General features: G+C 36.6%; 1 protein-coding gene across 4 annotated transcripts in view; it reads right to left on the reverse strand.

The window, feature by feature from the left end:
* The window catches only part of ASCC3 (activating signal cointegrator 1 complex subunit 3), a 291,790-nt gene that overhangs the window by 238,564 nt on the left and 27,497 nt on the right, over positions 1 to 25,729 (reverse strand). For 3 of the 4 annotated variants that reach the window (XM_072855573.1, XM_072855572.1, XM_072855574.1), the window contains exons 4-5: positions 24,650 to 25,233; positions 771 to 891 (exon numbers count right to left, since the gene is read on the reverse strand). In XM_072855573.1, coding sequence (XP_072711674.1) covers positions 771 to 891; positions 24,650 to 25,233 — 705 coding nt within the window. Of the gene's footprint in view, positions 1 to 770; positions 892 to 24,649; positions 25,234 to 25,729 lie in introns of those variants that run through there. The other variant, XM_072855575.1, reaches the window with a different exon arrangement.

Here is a 25,729-nt window from a genome sequence, read left to right on the forward strand (position 1 = left end):
TCATTTAAGATAAACATATTAAAAAGGGTTTATTTGCATTTTAAAATTATTGTGAGGATACATAAGTCCACCATTACTAGTTTTATTCGCATTTTTCTAAATCCATATGCTGTGAACATGCAATGGGCTGCATGGTGCTATGTCCATGTACGATCTATTCCAAATCACAACCTATTCACAATCAGATTTATTTTAGTCAGCAGAAGAAGTGAGAAGACTTGTTTTTAAACAGCAATTTGTAACACAGATTTTAAAGGAATTACTCTGTGCAGGCAATTTATCTTATAAAAACAAAAATCACAGTATAAAACCTGAACCCCTTTTTTTCCTCACTCACTTATCCATCCTTAAGCTTCACTTTATTTTTTTCAGAAGCGGGGAGAAAAAGCACAGTAGCAACCAAGACCTACATTTGATGATAGTACAGAAGTGGAGAGTAAGCAGGAAAGCAGATGAGGAATAACCAAAGATCAACTTATTTCCAGAATAATCCGTTAACACAGATACAGTGCAACAGTTAATACATTTAAAAATTACACATGCCCATAGGCAGTTGAAAAGTAAATAAATATACGCAATATGTATTTGTTTCCTCTGTATAACCAGACCATGATTTCTTTGTTTAAGCCCATATAAATATACCCCCCCCCCCCTTTTTTTTTGTCTTGCTTTTTAAATACACATACACAGTACTGTTGTTTGAAATATAACTGAACAGTTAGAAAACTACTTTTTATCTGGTTTGGAATAAAAATTTTGTAGCTGCTTACCTTGCAGAGTCTGGAACCTGTTATCATTTGGACAAGTCAAAGATCTTTCCAGAATCAGAGATCTGTTCTGTAGGAGTTTCTCTATGAGTTCAAAGCCTTCAGGGCCTAGCAGTTCAAATAACTACAGAGAAAACAAAGTCATAAGTCATTGTCCAAATTCATGTAAGTTTATAAATAGGACTGCAATATTTAAACAAATTAACGAACTTCTACTCCAAGTAATTCAACCCAAAAGGTATCATTGCTAGTATTCAGCCAGATTCTCAATTACAAAAAGGGAAAATTACAGAAAGTTTTCAGCTGGAAATATTTAAAATCTGTGAATTTCGTCTATTAAGTAAAACTCCATTTCTCTTAGAGATTCTTGTATAAAATTTAGCTCTTCTCAAGACTAAACTTTGTGTGTCTGTCTTTATGGTTATTTACATAAACTATGCTGCCAAATTTATTCCTCCACAATCTAAGCAGATAAATCAAGAGAACCAATGCTTTCTCATAAAAGTCAGATAAATAGGAAGTTATTCCCATTCCAGTGAAGAAGAGATATAGCCTACTGCATTTTCACAGTCACATCCTACCAAAAAAAAAAAAAAAAAAATCACAGATGTGGACTACAGCAGGAATTTGAAGAAACAATTAACATGACACTACTTGCACATATAATACTGTATGTGTGATCGTGTGCAATTCGAACATATGATGTAGGTGATGTACACCAGAACAGAATTCCGTACTAATAAGTGCTATTTTGGCCCAATGATTACTCTTACTCAAATTATTCTCTTGTAGCAGGTTAAAAACGCAGTTCCCTATTTGAAGTTCCCTTTCCACATAAAACTGTTTTTAATGGGAAAAAACCCACCCAAAACATTAAAACCACTTCCCTGTCCATCTTATCCATAATTATTTTGTCAAAAATCAAAGCATTACAGTAGAGCAGTAAGTTACTCAGAACCCATTCTTGATTTCTAATACTGCTTAAGACAATTTTTCTCCGTTTTTTTCAATTTCCAAAAAGGAAAACAGGGCGGTTTCTCCTTAGTGCGCTAAGTTTGCTGCTAATATTATTCATGCAACTTCAGGTATCAGGTAAGAATAAAAGTTATGATGTACTTTGATGTGATGTTCTATGAAAGAATAAGACCAGCACTGTAGGATTCAAGTATTTCCATACTAACTATAAAAAGGAGAGAGAGGTCTCTTACTGTCCTGTATTTAATTTGCCAACTCCTTAACAGAGAGTTTTACTGTGGCTGTCTCTGACTACTGCCCTCTGGGAACACCTCAAAATAACTTTATGCTGCCTCTTCATATATTTGCAAAACTTTGAACAGTACCAAGGGCATCAGATCAATGATCCCTTATGAAGTACAGATTGGCCTGAAAAATGTAAGCTGTCACTTAAAAAAAAAAGAAAAAAAGTGTTACTCCTGGCCCTCAGGGTTTCTATGAAAAACATAAGGTTTGTGTAAATTAGTACAGTGATGGCAGAGTTTGCAGAGACCATGAAATAACAACTCTGAAATGTATAAAATCTTGTATTTCTTTCATTAGAGTAACCTACGATGGCAAATTGGAGCAGCAGTCTGGAAAAAAAAAAAGGCAATAAATGTGGACAAATAGAAAATTCTATACTCAGATAGAAGAAACAAACTACAAAAATACAGGACAGGGAACTGCTGGCTAGACATCAATTATGCTGTCATGGATCCCAAGCTGTGATGGATTTCTTTTTATCCAGCCTTCTCTAACAATGATCATTAGTTCTTGTCTTTTGCATAGCTGTTCACTGTCACTTTACTGCCACATTTTAGCTAATATTATCTAAAGATATAAGACGACCTTGTTTTTATATTTCAAAAGAAAGTGGCAAATTAGCAATGGTAAATTTGAGGAGTAGGTATTTTCCAAGGGTAAATGTTTAAGTCAGGGAGGGAACAATAATTACAAAAGCAACAAGAAAAGAAGTGTATTTGAAAGAACTTAATTGTATAAAGAACTGAATACAAGCTTGCCTCAACTTTGCTAACAATTTTACCGTGGAACGCCAGCAAGACAGGGAAATGAAATGCTTTCAGTTCAACCAGATCTGGGCTTAAACACTAGCTTCTCATCACGGCAGCACACACAATGTAAGCATATTCAGACTTACCATGTTGCCCCCCAAAACCAAAACAAACACACACACCACCACCCCATCACCCCCAGAAGGCAAACAACACATTAGCCCTAAAACATCCAATGTACACCTTCAGCTCTGCACAGGACTCCAAAGCATCTCTACCACTGGAAGCTGTTAAGAACAAGCTAGAAAAGCATCAATCAGAAAAGATGAGTTTTGATGGGGAAATAGATAAAACTGTTTTTTGGAACAGGAAGATATTTTTCTGCTCCTGTTTTCCCAATATATTCTGAAACAAAAACCATCCGTATCAAAACTATTTCAACCAATTAGAACAGCAGAGCCATACAAAGAAGCAGAAATGTTACACAACACATTCTACTTCATGGCCAGAGGTCATGAAGTAAAAACAGTATCACTTACTCCATCCCCAGTGAGCTAGGTGCTCAAAAGAAGAGTACCAAGGTGAAACTGCATACCCTACTCTCCAGACAGCCTACCAGTCAGAGAAACCGAACCCATACAGTATTACACATGACAGACTCTGCAATGCTTATGTGGTAAAAGTCACTCCATTGGGCCTTCTTGATCGGTGGACAGTGTGGTATTCATTTGCTAACAGCAGTTTGAGAACTGTCTGTATCACCTAAATAATCTTGCTGCTGTCTGAAAAGGAAGGAGGCTTTCAGAACATTTTAAACAGCTAAGACAGACTGAGCTCATTGTTCAAGACTGAGGCTAAAAGCTAAAGAACACAGAAGACCAGAAGCAATGACCTGTTCTTATTGACACGACGTCTCCCAAGCCTACTAGAAGCCTGCCAGAGTTCATGGGTGGAAAATAACCATTGAGAACTAAACCAAGACAGAAGTGGAAGTGCTGAGAGATGGAGAACAAGTTAAAGAGCAAGATCTGTCACTACCTACCACTGATGGTAAAAATGGTGACAATGGTAGAAAAAATTTGCAAAGAGCAGAAATAACTAAACTTGAGGACTTGTAAGACCAATATGTTATTAATAATCAGATTTGTTCATATATAGGAGTAATCTACTGCTTCCTAATTAAGGTATTAAGAACTACCACAGAATGCTGCTGTTTCAAAGTGCAATTCTTTATCTTCTCATTTATTTAGACTTCCAAAAACATGTCAGGGCCCATTCACAAGGCTTTCTACCATTTCAGAAAAACTTTTACATTTGTTGGATTTTCTAAGCCTAATTTTCAAAGTAATCATCAAATTAAACAACAACCTGAACTTCTGTAACGATAGACAACATTATCAGTCTAAGCAGTGACTGCACCCTATGGTAACTCATGAAAAGTGGTATGAATTGGAGAGAAAACACCACTTGTTGGGATCCAGCTTTCATAAAGTGAATGCTGAGTCTGACATCTTCAGAAATAGCACAAAATTTCCTTTCTTAAAAAAAACCTTTCCACTGTAAGAATTACATTTTTAATATTAACAGTCACATTACCCAAATAATCCCAGGCCAAAATTCGTACAAAGTAACCACCCCACTACTGCTATCAGTCTTAAACTGGAAAGCACTTACACTTTATAGTGACAGGTTGACTGTATAAATCAAAGAGCAAGGAAACAGAAAATTAGGAGCTGTGTTGAACTGCTTTATGCCTACTAGGAGAAATGAAGCCCCAAGGCACAGAAAACACCTGAACAAGAAATAAAGCCACGTTCTTCTGCAAGGACATATCTTTCCTATAGTAGTTTTATTTTTTGATGGTATAAATTGAAGTTATCAACATAGGCTGGAGTGGCTGAACCAGCTGTAAAAGAGCAAAATCCACAACACCCTCCAGTACCTACTAAATGCTGATGTAGCCCTGACTGCCACAGTTCATTCTCATGCCTGGATGTTCAGCTGGAGGCACAATGCTGAAGTGACTGCTTACTAAAGTTGCTTTGCATGTTGATTTACAAAAAACAAACGTATTACTTGTCACAGAAGGCTATGTCATTTTCTAACACACAGAACAGGCTTCCTCACGATGGTATTTAAGGCGATTGCCCTACTACTCTGCAGAGTATGTCCATGAAGAATCAAACTCCACAAACATTAGTGAAAGAAAAACAAAGTAACAATTTACGTAAAACGGAAAGCTTAAGAAAGTTATGAGGCAAGTTGTCAATCCCATCTACTCTTAAACCTCTCCAAGTGATGAGGCACTAATCCCCAATGAGCTGCATTGCTCCTTTGGACAAATATCTAGTGTAAGCTGCACAGAAATTCCTAATAATCACTACAGAAAAGAACTTCTTCAGAGGTTTCATGCTGTTGAGAAAAGAATTTCGGATAGAACAGTTTGATTCTAAACATTTTGCTTTCTCTTCTAGAGAAGAAAAGGCAAATTGAAAAACTGTGATGCACTGCTAGCAATTTACATAGCTTAAGAGGCTAATTATTACGTTTCATTCCAAATGAAATGCTTTTCATTAATCAAACCCAGGAGTTAGCAGGGTCACATCCAATCCAACAGTCTGCGGGATGAAATTTCTAGCATTCAAATGCCAAGTAGGAGCAATGAATCTTAGAAGGACAGTGAGGCTGGGGACCATGTTGATGACAGCCTAACAGTAGCTTTTAATGAAAATATTTCAAAGAACTTGCTGTTACTCTGGTAATTTCTTCAACATTTTCCTAGCATTATACTTGTTTCTAACACACTGAGCTTCCACCACTCATCTCAAGTGCTCATTCCAAAAACGAGGACAATAGGGAAATTTATGCTTGAAATAAAGATGGTGCAGGTTTGAATGGCAGACACGTGTTCCTGGCACTTGAGCCTGTAACTTGAATGCTGTTGGTGACTTCACATGGCTGATGGAAAAACATTAAACAATGTGTAACACTGCATGTAAATAAATAAATAGGTTCTCAGACCAATAGTTACCGAGATCATGACCCTTTCAGGACAGCCTGATAGGAAAAAAACACCTGTGCAATCTTTTTTGCAAAAATCTGTGAGGGTTCTGACACAGGAAGTGGCACAGGGGCATAATTCTGTATTCAGGGTAGGTGCTAGCATTTCAGATTTGATACATTATTATATATTCTGGCCTGAAAAGTCAACGTCCAAGACCCTGAGAGCAGGCAAAGGAATCTGGTGAATGTTCATAGCTGCCTTTTTATTAAGTTATAATGAAATAAACTAGACAGCAGGCAACAGTTGGAGAGGCTGTGTGTCAATCAGCGGTTTCTTGAATACCAGCCAAACTATTACGTTCCTTGAAGTCAGTAACAGATTGTGCCCGAAAGTCAACCCTGACTGCTTTCAATAACAAAGGTCCCAGATGACTTCAGCTACTACTCAGTGACCATAAAGACATAGATGAGTGTGATATATGGTCACTCATATTTGTTTGAATGATTTTCACATTTCATTTTATGTGCAGAGCTTTAATATCTGGAAGAAAGCATATTGAGTAATCAGTCTAGGAACCAAAGGACAAGATGTGTCATACTGCATTAGAAAGGTGAGGCAAGGTCCCCATGCTAATGATTTCTACTGAATATATGCTAGTTATATAGAAAAAGCAAGGAGACATAGACAGTGGTCTTGTAGACAGACAGCAGTCTGTCTGCCAGAACAGATAACAAGCAAGAAGCTGAACCCCAGTGAAATGCATGACATAGTAAATTTTTTCAAGTAAGGCTCAGCCATTAAAAAAACATCTTTATTATTGAACTCACAGTTCAAGATTGAAACAAGATTTTACTCTGAATGTTAAATAGCTAATAATCACTTTTTAATTCTGTAAGGCACAATTTACAAGGAGCCTTGGAGGTCCTTAGTGTGACCTCAAATATGAGGTACAGAACTGTGAGCGTTACTTTGACTATCATAAACTATCTGCCATCCCAAGGGCATTTTCTTGATTTCTGCATCTTCTATGAAGTGGGAAGGGATCCTATAAATCTCAGAAAACATTTTGTTTTTCAAATGCAAACAAAAATAGACTAGGGACGGTCCTTGTACCTTACTTGAGTCTTAGTACTAAGTACTGTTCTGCAGCAATAAACAAAACAGAAAACCAAATTCAGCCAACCAGTGGTTGTCCTCTGGTACACCCCTGGTGTAAAGGTATCTCTGTACCTTTATAGCCTAACAGCTGGTCTAGGTTACAGAGTACCACCTACACAACTAATTGCCGTACCTGCACTTAGTGGCTTGTTTGCAGATGATATTGCTTTACAAGGCACAGTTTTCAAACAGCAGTGGAAGAATCATCCCCATAGCATGATCTCAAGTTTCTTCTGTTCTAGTAGCTCTGACATTTTTCTTGGGCTACAGGCTTACTGCAAAAGTTTTCTGGACATAGTACCCAAAGAGTACCAGACAGAAAAATTCATATTAGCTATTGCTTAAAAGATTCAGTAACAAAACCAAAGGCATTGAAGATAGAGGGGTTTTTTGCATGAGAAAATTCAACACAAACTTCATGGATATAATATATACGCTGATTGCTGATTAATACTGTGCTGAAAAGTAATGGACTATCACCACCTCTAACATCTACAGATTGTAGAAGAACAGTTGGTTTAAAAACACATCTCAGATGTTCTGTATTTTCATGTTTCTTACAGGTTGATTAAAATAAGAGAAGCCAGGCAAAGCACAATTTCTTATCATTGTTATTAAAAACAGATATTACGTGTGTGAGAAAGTCATTCAGCTCTCAGATCTGCTTTTCTTTTTTCAAGCCTGGCATTTCTGAATACACAGCCCATCACATTAAGTCCACCTATATAGAAATGATCTTCCAATCCTAGGAACCATTTCCACCTAGGAGACTTGCACAGAGTCTTAGGAAGCTCAGCTTAACTGCACCTGCCTCACAACGGAACAGTGTCCAGGCACTTCAAGCACTTTGAAGGCGAGTTGCTGATAAACTATGTGTATGCAGAATGCATTTCTGATGTCTATTTCTCGGTACAGGGGCTGGAGGACTCTCATATTGCAACCTCATTCATCACTGGCATCAGATACGCCAGAATGATGTGCCCATGGGCAGGCATTCTAATGGGACAAGGATCACCTGGCTCTCAGGCAGCCTCCAGCAGAATCAAGTGCCAGCTTCATGAGGATGAATGAGAAGTCACTACTTGTCATCAGAGAGGTCTTAAGGGTCTGTCTGTGAAATCAGCTAGGTTTGAATTTCTGGATTTTACTTTCAGTCAGCAATTGGAAGAAAATAATGAACTAAATAAAAAGTTCAGATTAAAGAAAAGCAGCAAAATTCTAGGAGTTCCCCCAACAAAAACTTTCAATTTTACTTATAAGATAGAAGAAGACTAAGTAAGGAAGCTGATGGAAAAGTTTTCATATAACATTGTCTTTGGGAAAGATATTTGCATAAAGATAATGCATTCATGACAAATTCTTACTCAACATTCAACTTTTGGTCACTTTTTTCATTACTACATTTGCAGTGCAACAAGAAATGCTGGAAATCTGGTCTTCAGCCCAGGACACATTTTTAGTCCAGATGTAAAAGTTCAATACGCAAATAAAGACACAGCCAATTATTCTTTTTAATATCGTTTCTCCTCAGCACATTGGCATACCCTCTATTTCTGTATTTCTGTATCCTATGATCACTGATCACTGGATGATCACTATGCAATTTTACTTCAACTACACACTAGTAGAAATAAATGAATCACAGCACGAACAATTCCAAAATTAGTATTAAAACATGAAAACTAATTTCTTAGAAGACTCAGCCTACAGGTACCAGTTCAGCCTACAGGTACCAGTTAAGACTTCTTTTAAATCAAACTGAAATCTAAAATTAAAACACTGAAATTGATCAGTTACAGGAAAAAAAGTTAAGATAATTTTTCTTATAACAAGACTCAAAAAACAGACTATCAGATTGAAAACATATGCAAATATTGCTTAATAGGCCTAAAACAGTTGTCTTACCTATTTAATTTCCTATCAGTTTGATTATAGATATCTCTTTGGTATTCTTATATAAAAAAATAGCATAATCTGTCACAGCATAATTCTAAAATATTTGCTGGAAAGCTTTCTCCAGCTCCTTGTGCAAATCCATACTAAAACTGCCTACCGTACTTGACAAAGAGACAAGCACAAAAACACAAAGCACCTTAGTAAATTTTCTTAATAATTTTAAGTGAAAATAAGTAGACTGGAGAGATCATCATCATCAATGTTTTAACACTGACTAATTAGAAACTTACACAGATGCGCTAATTTTGAAAATTTCAAACATATAGCTACAAGGCGACTTCCACCAGCTTATTTAGCCTGAAGACTTTGGTAATTAGAAATAATGTCAAACCCAGCTACAAACAGCAGACTACTGACGTGCCTTTTGAAAAGGAAGCCCTGAAGACCAATTTAAGTGTAAAAAACTCGCTGTTACATGATTTCTTTAACTAGTATTTATCTTCAGAATTATTCTGGGATCAGCTGTTTGTGAATTTTGAAGAAAAAAAAAAATCCTAAGATTAGCTAATTGCTCCACTTGCCACTTTTCTAAGCATAGGGAGCGGGCAAATTTGCAATTACTGAATGAGTATTTGTAAAGGTACTAGACAGATGCCTGTGTCACTATTGCAGTAATACAAATCCAAATTCTCCTGAAGAAAAAAAATAAATTAAAAAAATCTAAGACAGCATAACTTGAATAGGAGACAGCAGATGCCTGTTTCATTCTGTAGTGAGAGCAAAGAGCAAAGTAGATACAGAGGTAAGAAATTCTGACTTTATCCAGCAGGAAACATACATTTATAGAGGAAGTTTCTGTATCAGAATCAAACATCCAAACCAATTTTTTAGGGCTGATGATTTCAGATACTTGTAATACGGTGGTGGTTGGCACAGAATTCTTTTCTGCAAAAGACAAAAACCTGCAGATATTCTTAAAGGACAGCAATTCCCAAACCTGACCATTTCAGAACACAGACTTGGCCAAGCATGGAGCCATTCGCCTCTAGTCCAACAATTCTGCTATCCTAAAATGTAGTGACGACACACAAGAAAATGCCAGAAAGCCAAGCAATTAGATCATGTTGCTCAACAGAGGTGGATGATGAAGAGTAGCAAGGGACTGTAATACTGAAAGCTAGTTTTATCCCAATTTGGATAGCGAAGTCTGAATTTTAAGACCCTCCGTGAAAGGCTGCCAGGCCCAGCAGGCTGCCCCAGGGAAACAGGCCGAAGCGCCTCATGCCTTTGCTCATGTCGACCTGCCCCAGGCTGTGCGCTCCGACTCCCTGGGCTGCCATGCGCTCAAGTGGGTGAGAAGGAAACAAGACAAGTTCTTCCCTGAAACATAGCCTTTTGCATTATTTTAGGTGTGTGCAGAAAAGAAGAAAAAGGGTTTCAGCTAAGGAAAGGTGAATTTTTAGCCTAGCTTTCCAAGGACCCGAGGCCTACCAAATCACTCTGTACATTTACCAGTGCGTGAACTAACAAACAAGTTTTAAGCCTCTTCAGTAATTTCCAAATTTGACAGAGAGACAGAAATTTTCAGAGATCTGAAGGGGCCAGTAGAGGAGCCTGGTCCTTGTGCCTCCTGCTCTTATCCTCTGCGCCGCTGGAGCGCGAGCCCAGCGGCATTAGCATGCGCCGGCGAGCCCAGCAGTAACGCACCAGCACAAACTCTTCGTCGGCCAGCAAAGCTGCAGCACTCACGCTGCAGCAGACACGGGGTATTGGAAACCATGCAACACCAAGAGCCACAGGAAACCCGGCCCTGCGACTTCTGCAGCTCAAGCAGCCGTGGGTTTGGGTTTTTTTTGGTGGGGATTCCCCCCTTCCTGCCTTCCATAAAATGATTTGGAGGAATGTGATTTTGTGTCTAGTTAATGAGTGAGCCTTAATCTTTCAGGTGCCATCTGACTGCATTTCTTGCAGAACTTGTAGTTCCTTGTAGATGTGAAAACAACTTCTCAGCATCAAAGAAAATAAAAAGGGAAAAGTTCTTTCAGCTACAGACTGACTCGCTCTAGAAAAAGATCTCATTAAGTTTAATAATATATTGAAGCTGATTCAAAAGTTACCATGAATAGATCAAGCCTCATACCACCTCAAAGATACAAGCAGCTTTCTCTCAGTACAAAACTGAAGTGAAGGAGTTGACAGGAAAGAGGAAAAGTTACTGACAGGAAGGAGAGCGACCAGCTCTTAGCACTAGGATGAAGCTTAGCATCTCTTGGCTCTCTCTGTGGCTCTTTTATCATTTCTTAAGTTCTTTCCTCAAAAACCAGCACTCAAACGCCATTCAATTTGCTTTCTTATGAAGGGTGACAGCATGGCTCTGTTTTCACAAAAAGACAAAGTTTCCTATCATCCTTGGGGTTTCAACAGTCCTTGGACATCAGCAGAGCTGTATACTTCTGATTTAAAAAAAAGAAGGCCACAACTAAAAAAGGAGAAAACTGTATTAAAAAAAATAACTGGGTTATTTTCTCTATAGGAAAGGGGAGCAGATAAGCTCCATGGTCAAGAATAATGAGACCCAAGCTTTGTATGTCTGAATATAAAATTCTTAGTAATTTTAATAAAATTACAAAGAGAAGAATATGAGCTTGAAAAGCCAATCTCATGCCAAGTTAGAAGCTTTGATGATAAGATAAAGATAAAACACCACAGGGGTGATCCACATATGCCTGTACTTTCCCATAATGGGTACTGCTTTTATGAACTAGTTAATGGGGAATAAGCTTTGTGATATGTTAATTTGTTAGGGCTAGAACGTCCTTTTACTGAACAAAAGGAAAAGACACTTTGGTGCTTAAAACCAAACATGTTTTATGAGACAAGTTGACTTGACATGAAAATACCTGTAATGCAAGGGTATGCATACACACAAAACTAAACGCTAACGTTATAATTTCATGATACAGTAAGAAAAATGCAGATTAAGGTACATCAACATAGTATCATATCCAAAGTTTTCATGTGGTGTTGCATATACATAGCAATGAACATTTAAATTAGCTGGTTTTAAGTCAAAATGGATGTTAAACAGTAGCTTTCTGCACTGTTCTCTCAAAGGAGCCTCATGACAAGAGCTACCCCACTTCTTTATTGATTTTAACCAAGAAATAATTTCTAAGGACAGCTTGAATTTTGTTTATTTTCTACTAAGCAAACAACTTCCTATAGTAAACTTGTGTGTGATGGCTATTAAGAGACAAACCTAACAAATTAACTTTTAGTAAACAGTTACATGAAAGTAATACTACGGCAACAGAAATTCTGTCTGTCCTCAGGAAAGTTCCCTGGCAAAAGTCTTCTAAATTGTCCAAAGACAAAAGAGGAGCCATACTGAATTCAGAGAGGTTTGGAGATGAAATTTTGGAGTGACTTCAGGGAGGACATAAGCAAATAATGACAGAATAGAAAGTAGGAGGAATGTGAACTATGAAAAAACTACTCTGGCTATGATCACTTCCTGTTCTTTATTATGTCCCAGATACTTGGAAAAACTACTAGATATTGCTCTTCCATGTTTTCTAACAAACCTCTAAACTGTGATGCTGAAGCTTAGGATTCATAACCATTTGTAAACATTCAGACAAGGATCCTAACTAGGCTTCCTAAACTTATAGCTAACTTCACAATCACTACTAGATTAGTAACAATGACTAGTAGGGCTGGTTGAAGAGTTCTCCAGGAGCAAAAGATGAATATTTCTGGAAGTCAGATAAGTACTTCCATTTCCTTCTGTCACCAAAAATGAGCCATTTATAACTTTTGAAGTGCCTTATACAGTTTTTAGATAACATTTTAACTATCACTTCAGACTTTGTTCAATATTGCAAAAAAAGATACCAAATGAACGGTGGTTCAGTAATAATGAAAAACCAGTACCAATAGTAGGAAGTATGTAACAGGGACAGGGACATACCGATAACCTATGACAATTCCCATTACTAAAGAGTACTGGTAGTCTAGCTATGCCCTATATAAAAATGGATATTGAATATTTATTGAAATAATATAAACTACTCCTGATTCTCAGTGTCTGCTTAAAGCCCTTACAGGCAACTGAATTTCCATGTCCAAATGGAGCAATTAGGTAACTTACAGCATCCTGAAGAATGTCACCCAAGGAGTAGACAACTGCTCTGTGTGCAACAGATCTGAGAGTTGATGCTCATGCACATTTCTTTTAACGGTGAAAATTGCTCGGTTACTGCAAAAGCTACGCTAGCACTGGAAACAAACTTGCCTAGAATCTGAAAGTTAACTGACATTTTTCCTCACTAAGAACAACAGCCAATATTTACAAAAACGTTTGTTTTATGCTGCCAGTCTATTGCTATCCTCTCCCTCTCTCCGAGTGCCTTTTCCTGCAAGCCACAGTCCGCTGATGGATTACTCCCACACTAAATATGTTTGTACTACTGCTACTTCTTCGCATCAAGCCAGACTGGCAATTATTTTTTCATATTTCATTTCCTCAGTTTTCCATGCTTTATTTCACATGCTACCTTCTATACGATGGACCTCCTGTGAACTCTTTTCCAATTATTTTTTAGCACCTTCTATATATAGTAATGATGAAGTAATCTTCTGAACTGCTTTCCCTATCAATAGGCAGTCTACACTAACATTCTCCACTTAAGATCAACTATGAAAAGTAGTTGTAACACTGAAAGTATCTGGCAGTGCTTACAATGAAGGTCTTTAAGGTCTTTGCAATGGGATGTAAACATACAGATATTGATGTTTTTGAAATACATTCAGTCAAAACAACATTTTCTGGTTGTGGCTTTTTTGTTTTTTATTTAAATATCTACATACCCAGATGCATATTTTTATTTTTTCAGCGTCTGCATTTTTTAAAAGATGCCAATTTAACTAGCATGTCAGGATATTTAACATTTAATTTGATTATTTTGAGTAAGGAGAGTCAGTAGACTCCTTATTCCAAAACTCCACTTGCGAATCCCTTCACTCAACTAACTTCCACAGTTTTATTTTGTTCTTTAATGAACTTAACATTAATAAGGAAAGGTTTAATAATGACTTCTACATAACAAAGTACCATGATTTTTTGCTATTCTTACACGTAGCCTCCACAAACCTAATCTCCACAAACTTAAGGCTTCAATAAACATTGCCGAGTAATACAAGATAGTAATATATAACTACCTATATAATATACTATATTTATAATATTTATAATATATAGTAATACAAGATGCTGAAGCACAGAATGCTTTTGTTGCTTTTCTGCAGAGTCCATGCCTAGCTCAGCACAGCATTAACACGCTGAGTTTAGAGGTCTGAAGAACTTCTGCAGCTTGAAAGAAATATATTCCTGAGACACTCAGTTTTGGCATCAAATATCCAAGATTTTCCCTGGATTAATGCATTTTTGAAAGCTGTTTCACATCATCTGTTGTCTCTTACGATAAATAACTAAGTAATAAATACGATAGCTCATAAAAAAAATAGTTCATGCTCTAAAACAAGCTGTTTAATCAAAGTTTTTATGACAAAAACCCATAATGTAATCTAACTCTATTTTCCATTTTGAACAAAAAAGTTGCAGTATGACTACCCTCTGCTTACACAAGCATTCAGTTTTTGCTAAATGTTTTATGTAGTTATTACTACATCTGCTTATATCAGTTGTTCAAGACTATTTTATTAACACTGTAAAGCGCACTGGATTAAACTAGTTAAAAATCAGTAAAGAGTAGTTAACCAGTGAGAATGTAACCAGATATCCAGTTCCTCTGCGGGAAATTCTCATAAAAATGCAATAGCAACATAACATTGAAGCTCTTCTAAGTGTCAAAAATTTCCCAAGCCACATAGAAATACATGTTAGTGCAATCCTATTTTATAATGGTGTTATTTTGCTGGCTGTGCATGTAAAACATCAGGTATACATATAAACAGTTCCGAAATCACCTCTGTAAAATAAGTTAAAAACATAAGCACAGACTAAGACAAGTAGTAAAAACAAAACCCTTTGGATATCAAGGACAAACCTCCAACTGATTTTAATGATGCCAGTATTTTATCCTATAATTTTTGTCTTTGCACTTACACATGTTTAATTATTATTTCAAAATATATTCCATTTTCTTATTTCTTTCATTTTGGACAATCACATCAGCCATTTCACCTCTGACTTCAGTTTCTGGCCAATTTAATTTTCTCATTCACTAACAAGCTGTACTGTTTACTTATGCCTCAGTAGATTATGCTATTTATTATATTTCAAATAGTGTTTCCCACTACGCTTTCTAAAGGCTATATACTAAAACTACTTCTATTGGCTTCAAGTTCTGCGAAATCACATTTTGACACCAAAGTTGTCTTTCTCCACCTAATAATGGTTTGATGAAAACTATGCAGGGAAACCAGCAGCCTTGTGCTGGGGCTCTCAGAGCACCTTTGGTTCTGCTTCAGACGAGTTAGAAAAGCTGCAGCTGGGAGTCTTAAGCCTGAAGAGAAGAGCAGCAGCTTATACAGAAAAGCCAAGCTTTGGCTTTGACAGGGAACAGAGAACCTTCTGGGAGCACTGAAGCACACGCAATTAGACTGATGTGCCGAGCTAGTGACAAGTGAAACTGAGTTTCCAATAGCAGAACATTCATGTTTGATATTTGGAGGAGCTAAGCATTTGCAAAGTCCAATATCCAGCATTCTACAAAGCATCAAAAAAGCTGACACTTCATGTCATATTTTGCTTAAGGAAAGAAAAGTACACATCTACTTTTACACCTGCACACTGCACTCTTCTGATGGAGGTCAGCCTGTAACTTGGGGAATGGCTACGCAGCATACACAAACAAGTTCCACTTGCCCTCTGAGCCAAGCAAAAGCATTAGCCAAATATTGAGCCAGAGCTGATTGCGGCGTGCACAGGTAATGCAGCCTGTTTCTCTAAAGCACCTCTGTTGGAGCCTGCACAGTATGCTAGAAGAATGATCTCAAAACTAGCACCTGAGCACCACACAGGTCTGCAAAAAATGAAACATCAAAGCACTTTTCACAGTCAGGATTATAATGTGAACTGTGAAGAGTTCAGAGCTCTTAATATAAATTACATATTCAGACCACTCAGGGACTCACTCTCAATACAGACCTGAGAATTATTACACTGAATTCAGGTTTAGAAATGAGACTTAAATGTTTCTCAGGTCATCAAACGTTTGGATACTAATAGCTAGAACATATAGTTTTTATTTGTAAAATGTAACACTAAAGTTCTGACTACTCTTGAAAGCAATGGGCAAGAAGCAAGTAAATACAGAGAACAGTGTCTGCAGAGTGTGCTACTGACAAACAGCACACTAAGTTACTGGTAGGAAACAAAATCTACGCACACTTGCTTCATCTTATTCCGAAGTAATGTGATTTTGTGCAATGCTGTATATGCTCCTCCATTTGCTTACCTGAATTAGTGAGCAAGTGTGTGCAACCTGTTGTAATTCAAAAATCCTTTTATAGCTAGTTTGCATTATAAGCTCTAAAATATGCTCTTTCCTGTTGAACTGTATTTCAATCTCATTTCACAATGTTACATGTCTTAGCTTACACTTGAAAAAAATTTAAATGTCCACATAAATAATGTTAGGCTTTTAAAGTGTATTAGAAATTTGGTCATGTAAATTAAGACTGTATGCATTTTCTCTTAAGAGAATGACTATTACAGATTCCTGTTTAATGCAGGAAACTAAACAAATGATTTCTCTGAACAACAAGTGTCCATTATTTATAGATACTTAATTTAGGAGACCAATTTAACACATCTGAAATCAAGGTCACTTTAAAACCTAATTGAGATTACTTGCAACACAAGGACTATTTATTTCCTGTATACCGTAATTCATTAATGAAGTTACACATAAGGTTAAAATGCAAGTACTTAAAAGGCCCACTCCACTGATTTATTATGAGATTCAACTAACAAGGAACTTGTTACAAAACAGTAAGTTTTTTTAACTTAAAAAAATAACATATTAGGGTAAGGGATAGTTTACACTTGATTTTAATGCAAGAAATCAATCAGGAAAAATGAAGAGTTAATACAGAATTAGGAATAAATATAACAGAAGAATTTTCTCCAACTACTTCTATTTATTCGATTGAAATGACAGAATCACAGAACAGTTACGGTTGGAAGGAACCTCTGGAGATGACCTGGTCTCCAGGGTTGGAGATTCCACAACCTCTTGAGCAAACTGCTCCTATGCCTGACCACCCTCACAGTGACAAAAATTTTTCATGTTTACATGGAACATCCTGTATTTCAGTTTATGCCCATTGCCTCTCGTCCTGCCACTGGGTATCACCGAGAGGAGTCTGACTCCATCTTCTTTACTCCCTCACCACCAGATCTGACCAGATCAGATCCGCCTCAGCCTTCCCTTCTCCAGGCTGAACAACCCCAGCTCTCAGTCTCTCCTTGTATATCAGACTCTCCAGTCCCTTCATCATCCCTGTGGCCCTTTGCTGGACTCAGTCCAGTATGCCCGTACTGGACACCACCCTACACCTTTCAGATTTTATTTGTTCATCTTACTGCTCAAAGCAGGACAGTAAAATGCATAAGAGTGTAATGTTAATTAAGGAAGCCCAACATTTGAATAATAACTACAGATAGTTTTCATAGCTTTTGCTCTGTGCTGGTTGCCTTCCTCTCCATTTTATAAGCAAAATGAAACAAGCATACCTAGCAATAAAATAGTATTGACAGTACAGGTAAAAAATCTAGTTGATGACGCGTATTCTCTAGCATAAGAGGCAAGTACTGATCAAAGTCAGCCTAGACACACCTTTTGTCATGATCAGACTATCATGTGAAATGCAGTATCACCATTTTTTAATTATAACTTTTTCAACTTTAGGGGCATGTGGGGGGGGGGGGAAGGAAGTTTTGTTCAATAAGAGGGGACAGCATCAGATGAAGTTAAATGATGGTAATCCAAGAACTGTGGGGCTTTTTGAAAGAAAACATGATAGATGAAGGTGATACTTACCCAGCCTCACAAAATATTCTTTCCTTGCAGCACTGTGAAACACTGAGTGGAGTTTTTCCCTTATAAAGCCCAGAAAACACAACCGTGAACATTATCCAGGCAAATTTAAGGAGTCTTATCTCCTTTATCAACCCATCAGTTTCCACAATAACTTACTACTCAATATTAATATGCATATCAGAAATTGATTCAGCAGCCAGTATTACCCCCCCACCCCAGCAGCTTTCTATGTTCTAAAAAAAAAAATGCACCTTTCTATAGTATCCATGATAAAAAGCTTTCTGGGGAAAAAAAAAAAAAAGAGAGAAAAAAATCAACTGTAACTAAAGGGCTAGGGAAAAAAAAATCTATTATCTGTTGACTTCTGAGCTGTATAGTTTCCATTCTGATCAGAATTAACAACACTGACCGATCCTGGTTTACGTGACGTGCCCTGTGACTTGCAAGCAGCAGCGTGAGGCTGCTACTTCTATTGCCAGATCTGTCTATAATGTTTTGGTTTAGATATGAAGAAATTCTAAGGAAAAAAAAAAGTAATCACTGCAGGCTGAATGATGCAGTTTTAGAAATACAACTTAGTTTTCAAATATCAATAAAACACATTGAAATCCAAGTTTGTCTAACTCAGGAAAAGACTTTATGATCTGTGAATACCTTTTCTTTTCCTTATTTAACTGCAACCATCATTTAATAAGAGTTTTTTATGTGAATCTCCTACTTATAAGGAACAGTGTATGTTTCCAGAAAGTGGAGATGCTATACTAGATTTGACTGGGTAGACTGGAAAGACTTCTTAAAAGATGACTACAGAGGAAAAAAAAACAAACCAAAAAACCTCATCTCCTCCTATGTGTTTCTTTTATTTATTGGCTCATATCCCTACATCAGGGAATAATTTTGGTGTCTTTTGCTTTGAAAGTATCCAGGCCTGTTTTCCACAGACCAGCTGACTTCACTATCTAGGTCCCTCACTGCAGCACAAATTTGCCTTTTGAAAGGGAAATTTTGGCTCTTAATCATTTAGTCTTAATTACTGACCTGTTACTTTAATTCATTTAAATTTTAAAATTAAAATTAAAATTTGTCTCTAGTTAAAGAAAAATATTTGAATTTGGATATAAAGATAAGGTGGTTAAAGAGAAAAGAGTATGGATATGAAAATGATCACATCAAAGCTGGGAACAAAATTCAGAGCGCTCACTGTTCTCGCAGCTTGAGTGCAAGATAATCTCTCATAAATCTTCGAAAACTGACACATGAAGTTGTAGGTCGGGGAGCACATATCTACAAGTGCAGTAACACTGTGAATAAGAAAAATAATATGACTGGAGAAGAGTTAAAAGGATGTATTTTGGAAAAAAAATTAAAAATGCAGGTAAGTAGAAAATGGCATAAACGCAGCATGGGCTTACTAATGATACATCACTTGGTCTAACACTTCATTAATCTAGAAAATGAAGAAATAGCCGTTGTCTCACATGTGGACTGCATTTAAAACATCGCAATTTTTCACATGAGGACTTGGTTAAATTTGTGAAGATGAGCATTAACAGAAGAATTAAAAGTTGGCAAGGAACTGCCTGAAGGGTAAATGAAAGGAAAGGCAGTGTTGAAAAGGCATAGCATTGTCTGGGGGGGGGGGGGAAGTTACAAGCACAGTTCTTTGATGCTCATTTTTTAAATTGTTTTTTTTTAAAAAAAAAAATGAGGACAACCGTAGCACAGGAAAAGTGATCATAAAACCAGCCCTGAAGAAAGCTAGAAAGCAGATAACAAGGGTTCATTTTAAGCACCCAGGCAACAAGACTTTGGAGCAGTCTTGAGTGGAGAAGTTGGGACAAACTTTCCCACATTCTTTTATTAATAAGTCTTCCTTAGGATAAGATATTGTATCACTGACAGAAAAGGTCCCTTCCAGATTCTGTGAAAGTTTAAATAGACTTTGCTTTCCTTTAGTCTTCTGTACTTTTGCAGAAAGGCTGGTGGCAGACACAGAGGAGCTTCCTGTCAGTTAGTTGAACTGACAAATTAGTTAAGTTCCCCTTGTTCTTGATCCCAAGAGCATTTACAGGTTCGACCAACAAAGCACATAGGCAGACATTTGTGGTGGGATTAGAATAGGGCAACAGAAACAATGTAGATGAACTCAAGGTGGGGGGGGAATCATTATATTGTCACCAGTGACAAAGGCAGCTGAAGAAAAGTTACAGGCAGGAGCCTGATAGACAACAGAGCTTCACACAGCAGAGCCTGGGGAAAGCTGTCTAAAAGCCTGTTGCTACATCAAGCATTCAGAGACACACAAACACCACACTGGAAAAAAAATCCTACTTAATGAAACAACAAAATAATCTATTCACTTCCATTCTGAAACAAGCATGAAAAGAACTGAATTTCAGTAATAAAGCTGTAACCTTCTGGCTCTAATGATGAGTATATTACTGGATGGATCTATTAAGGAATACATACAGGAAGAGGTGTTGCCCAACTCTTGACCTCTTTTTTTTTTTCCATCATATAAAACCTATATTCCACAACTTGTACTTTTCTGATTTCAGGTCTACTTTGATTTGAAAGGAACGTTTTTGACCCTTGAAGGAAGGGTTCAGCACCTTCAAACTCCACGTTACTATCTGTTGGTCTCTTACTGTAGTTTACATCACCTGAGTGTTCTCAGGTGTTTACGACAAGGCAGAAGCCATATTGCACTTTTTTAGTAAGAATGATGAATAATGGATTATTCTTAGAAATTAAATAAAGAAAGGAATGTTTGTTTCCCACTATGACAGTTTGCTGGATTGCATTTAACAGATGGAAGCCCTGGATGCTATAGTTCAAGTACATGTATACATTACCTTTTAACGCAGAGAACTGGAGACAGTCACAACTATAAAGCAGACAAAAGCAGCCTAAGCAGTAAACTTCTTGTGTCTTATTTTATAGACTAATAAATGTATCATATATAGATATAAGTAAACATATGTACTACTCACATGATATGCAAACTACTACTTACAGTGTAATTATCTGGAAACAGTTCTGCTGTTTCACATCATAGCCTAGTGTTCTCCTAGTAATTTATAGAGCATTGAACATTATTTTGTCTGGGAAACACCATCTAATACAATACGCTGAATGACATTAATGTTTCTTCATTTTATTTGAGCAAATTTCTTTCCTTGTCCTGACATAAATTGCACAATTTTTCATAATCTATACAGTATAACCTATAATCTTAACACAATTCTGATTGCATTTCCTTTTTTTCCTCTAGTTATTTTATCTCTATAGGAAATTTCTTCCTGTTTTGTTACGATAACAGGATAACACACCTTTGCATTAGTGTAAAAAGAGATAGGTATCTCCAGAATAAAATTCAGAAAAATTTTGCAGATAAATTATGACAAGACTTCACAGAAGAAAGAGAAACACCCTCTGAGAACAGCATGGTGTAACCAAAGAGGGACTAAACTCCTCCAACTTTTTCCTAGTTATCCTGGGAGTGGTTAGGTGGCGAAGTTGCTAAAATGCTCTGAGGTGCCTCAAGTCTTCATTCTGAAAGCATCATATACTAGAAACTGAGTACTAGAATTGAGGAATACACTGCATACTAAGTTTTCATTTTAAAAAAGCACGATGGTTATTGGGCTAAACTCTATAATTTGTCATCAGCTTTTTCTTCCTGTTTTTAAATAATGTTCTTGTTACCACATCATTACCATTTCATACTCATCAACAAAATCTGACATACAGTGAAAAGCATGCTCCGGTAGCTGTCGTTTAGCTTTACTAGACTTGATGTCCCCAATGAAAAGCACGTGTCCTAAACACTTAGAAAAAGAGTTATAACTCCCATATCACTCCAAGCATAAGAATTAATTTTCCTCTAATTAACAGTCACCAGTGATGTGCTAGACAAACAAACTGTCCCAAAGGAAGTGTGGAATGTTCTTAAATAGTGAAAACAAAGACAGACATCTTTCTTGTACCTCACCAACCATTTTAAACGTAAGCTATACAGTGCTGGACAAAGAGGCTCATTTCAATTCCTCATAGAGTTTAAGTAGATAAAAACCTAAATAACATATATGTGTGTGCCTATACATACACTACAAAAAAACCCCAGGATGTCACCCCTGAAATGATCTTATGATCTCATATCCTTAATGTGATCTGGGATCTTAATAAACTTTGCTTAAGGATCAAATGAAATTGTCTTAGAGAAGTCCACTTGCCAATATCCTCACCACCAGCATATTTTTTTCTTGTTTAATAATAAACAGGCAGTGATATCTTCCTAAACAGAAGAATAGACATGGCCACTGTTTTAAAATATGAAAATGTATTTTACAGATCTGGATTTTTATTTACAAAGAATTATCATCCTTTCATATCAATAGTTCTTTTTTCTTGGCTTATAAAGAAAAAAAATTTCGTAGAGCATGGAGACTTTAGCATGTATGCATCACACCAATTAATGTAAGATTTTCAGTATGCATGATCAAACACATACTTGTTATACCATCTCATAAGGCAAATCTATGACCTAGTTCTAGAAATGTGTTATCTTCAGGTTTAAAAACACCACCTGCTCTTAATGATGCCACCAGCAAAACTGCTGTAATAATAATAATAAAAAAGCCATCCCTAAGTCATGGCAAAATCCAAAACCCAGAAGAAATTTTCAAGTCATGACTACTCTTACAGAGAGCACAATGCAAACTCCCGCTAGCTTTTAACAAAAGGTGGTCAGGTTCAAATTAGTCTTACCCCCTCCTCAACCCACACATTGTGCAATGAACAATGAGTTAATGAGATCATTGCAAGGAAAGGCAACATGGGGGCAGAAATAAGCAGAATGGGGAGAAAATTTATTTTTTTATTACTAAAAATCCAAAATAAGATACAGGTTTCAGACACTCAAGGGACAGAATCCTTTTTCTCTCCAGTAACGCAAAGAAAAGGATTTACTCTTGTTAAATAATCTTCAGAAAGGTATGTCTACATTGGCAGAGTAAACAATTTTTTTCATATTATCAAATTAAAACTCCTGTAAAGCCATCAAAACAGAAATTTTGCCAGAAAGTGTCTGTTCCAAAAAAAGGAAAGGAAGTCTTTATTGGCGATCTACATAAAAACTGATAGTTTGCACTTTCTGCCAATTGATTTATTAATCCATTATGATCATAAAGTTGCAAAATAAAAATAAAGTTATTTCTTCTTGCTTCAAGTGAAAGGTTTCAAGCATTTCCTTTAACATTTTACAAATTAAACTTAGGCATTAAGTAGGCATTATGCAGAAGTATGGAATTATTTCTGCATACCCTGTGACTATATCTGAAAAGTCTTTTGCTGATCTAGAAAAAAAAAAGAAATCTTTATCTCTGTACAACTAAAACTTCAGGTACCTATGGCAAAAGAAGGTACTCTGTTTCATTTGACATGCAAGTTTCTTTATCTAATCTCCTCCAACACCTGTTCAGTCTTCTATTTTCATGCGTCTTCCGTCAATACAACCACCCAAAATATGAAACTGTTTGCAGACATGCATAAAAGTGTTATTTTTCAAATATATTTTAATGCAGTAGAAATTAGGTCAGCTTCCCTTTATATTAATATTTAGGTTCTCAAATTAGAAGAAGAAAATATTAATATACAGCAAATAGCTCAAAGGACAGCCAAAATCCAGTCTACTGACTACCAAACAAAACAAGAATATGACTTCAACAACTATATCATTATGCAATAGATATCGATACATAGTTATCTAAACCTAAAATGAAACATTCAGGTCCTCTTCTCTATCACTTAATGTTTTTTGTTAAGAAGAATAAAATCTGCAACTGTAATGGCAAAATTCTAGCAAATTTTCATTATACTGCCTTTCACAGGATTGTCTATTCCTACCATCAGTTGTATTTCTGTAGCAAATTTTCAACATTTCAAAGACTTTCTGAAAAGTTAGTTTGAGAATTTAAGTACTGGATGTTTTCAGGGGAGGAAAGCAGGGCAAGGTAGGAAAAATAAAGTAAACTTATCACGAAAGTGCACAGGAAGAAGCAATTGGCAAACTGCAGGAATTCTTTCCCAAGCCCATTCAGAAACAGTTCTCTCTTGTCTAGATTAATCCAATCATCTCTCCTGCACACACCTTGAAAGCCTCTTCACCAGCCTTTAATCATGCTCTTCCCCTTTCTACCACTATGCTTATCCTTCAACTCCAGCCCCCCAGCAACTGTTCCCTCTCCCTCAAGCTTTCTCTGCCCTTCTTGTGATAAACCCTCCCCCTTTCTTTATCGAAAGAAATAGAAGTGATATGACAAAGTTTTAAAGTAGCACCACCTGCACAGTCCTCCAACTTTCCTTACAACAACAGGAAGGCTTTGAAACTGGAGATGGAACCTGCCCAAGAAAGTTAACTTCAGTTTGGCTTTGCAAATTCTCACACTTTTATGGTAGTTTAAATTGGCTACTACTTAAAAAGAAAGTATGGAGAAGCTGAGTGAATGGCAAAAAAAAAAATAAATAGCCTGTCTGTTATGGGGGAAAGGAGGCTATTCACATAAAATTCATGCTGCATCCATCTTCTGCCTGGTAAATTAAGATGCTGCCATATAATTTTTCTCAAGACAAAAAAAAAAGCATAGATAACACTTGGATAAAGTATGTTGCCATAATCCAACATGAAATAATTGTATATTTGTGCAATGTGCAAATACACACAGTATGGTTAATATGCTACTGTACCTCATTTTGAAGTTCATCGCCACTTTTGGTAGAAGCAAGCATCTCGTACAAAGTACAGCAAAGGTCTTCTGTTGTTGGCCCTCCAGGGGTACCCCCTTGAGATTCATTCAGATACTTCCCAACTTCACACCATAAAAAAGAATCATCCACTTTTTCCAAAGACTTGAGATCAGATTTCTCATCACAGTAATTCTGTAAGTGATTCAGCTGGTTATTCAGAAATTTGTTATAATCTAAGCTTATAATTTTCTGCGCATCAGCCTCACCATTCACAGGCAGCTCCTCAGAGTGATCCAAATCATGCATGTCAAATGAAAACACTATATTTTTACCGAAGAACACTCTGTTATCACCATTTTGCTCTTCAGCCATCTGTATGAGGGCTGTAAGCTGTTCTTCAGTGAAGTGAGAAGCAATCCGACATGTGGCATTACAAGCTGCAGTAGCAGATGATGATGGAAATGGCCCAAACATCTGCTTGATCGCCTTTGTCTCATCATGACCAACACATTCTTTCCTGTGAAATGTCTTAAAGAGAAAAACAGCTCCGCTTTCAATTGCTTCTTGTCCATTTTCAGCTCCAACTGTTAACAAAAGAAAACACAAATGTAACTTTATACACTTCAAACTAATTCTCTTTCATTGCCTATAACATAACTGTATTCAATTTCGTGCTGCAAGTCGCATCAAGAGAGAGATGAAATGAAGACCATAACAACAAGTAGCAATTGTTGCAAGGTTCTGAATTGTAAAAGGTATATGATAATAAAGCATTATCCTTCTACTTACTAGAAATCCATATTAGGGATTACCAATGCTTTCTTATTTTTCCAAGTAAGAGGAAAAACTTGCCTGAGATCTTAAACTCACAATAGTATATTTATGAGCTTTTTAAAGCTAACAAATTTCCACTTTGTATCAATGTTTATTCACTGCCTAATCTGAATATTCATAACAGACTAAACATACAGAACTCAGATGGGAATTACTACATTCTTGTAGTAATTCCCAGTAGAATTACTACAAAATGTGTGTTAGTTAGAAAAATTGCCCAAAGAAATTAAAGCAAGTAAATGCATG

This window comes from Ciconia boyciana, chromosome 3 (assembly GCF_034638445.1).
Source record: "Ciconia boyciana chromosome 3, ASM3463844v1, whole genome shotgun sequence".
Lineage (NCBI taxonomy): Eukaryota > Metazoa > Chordata > Aves > Ciconiiformes > Ciconiidae > Ciconia > Ciconia boyciana.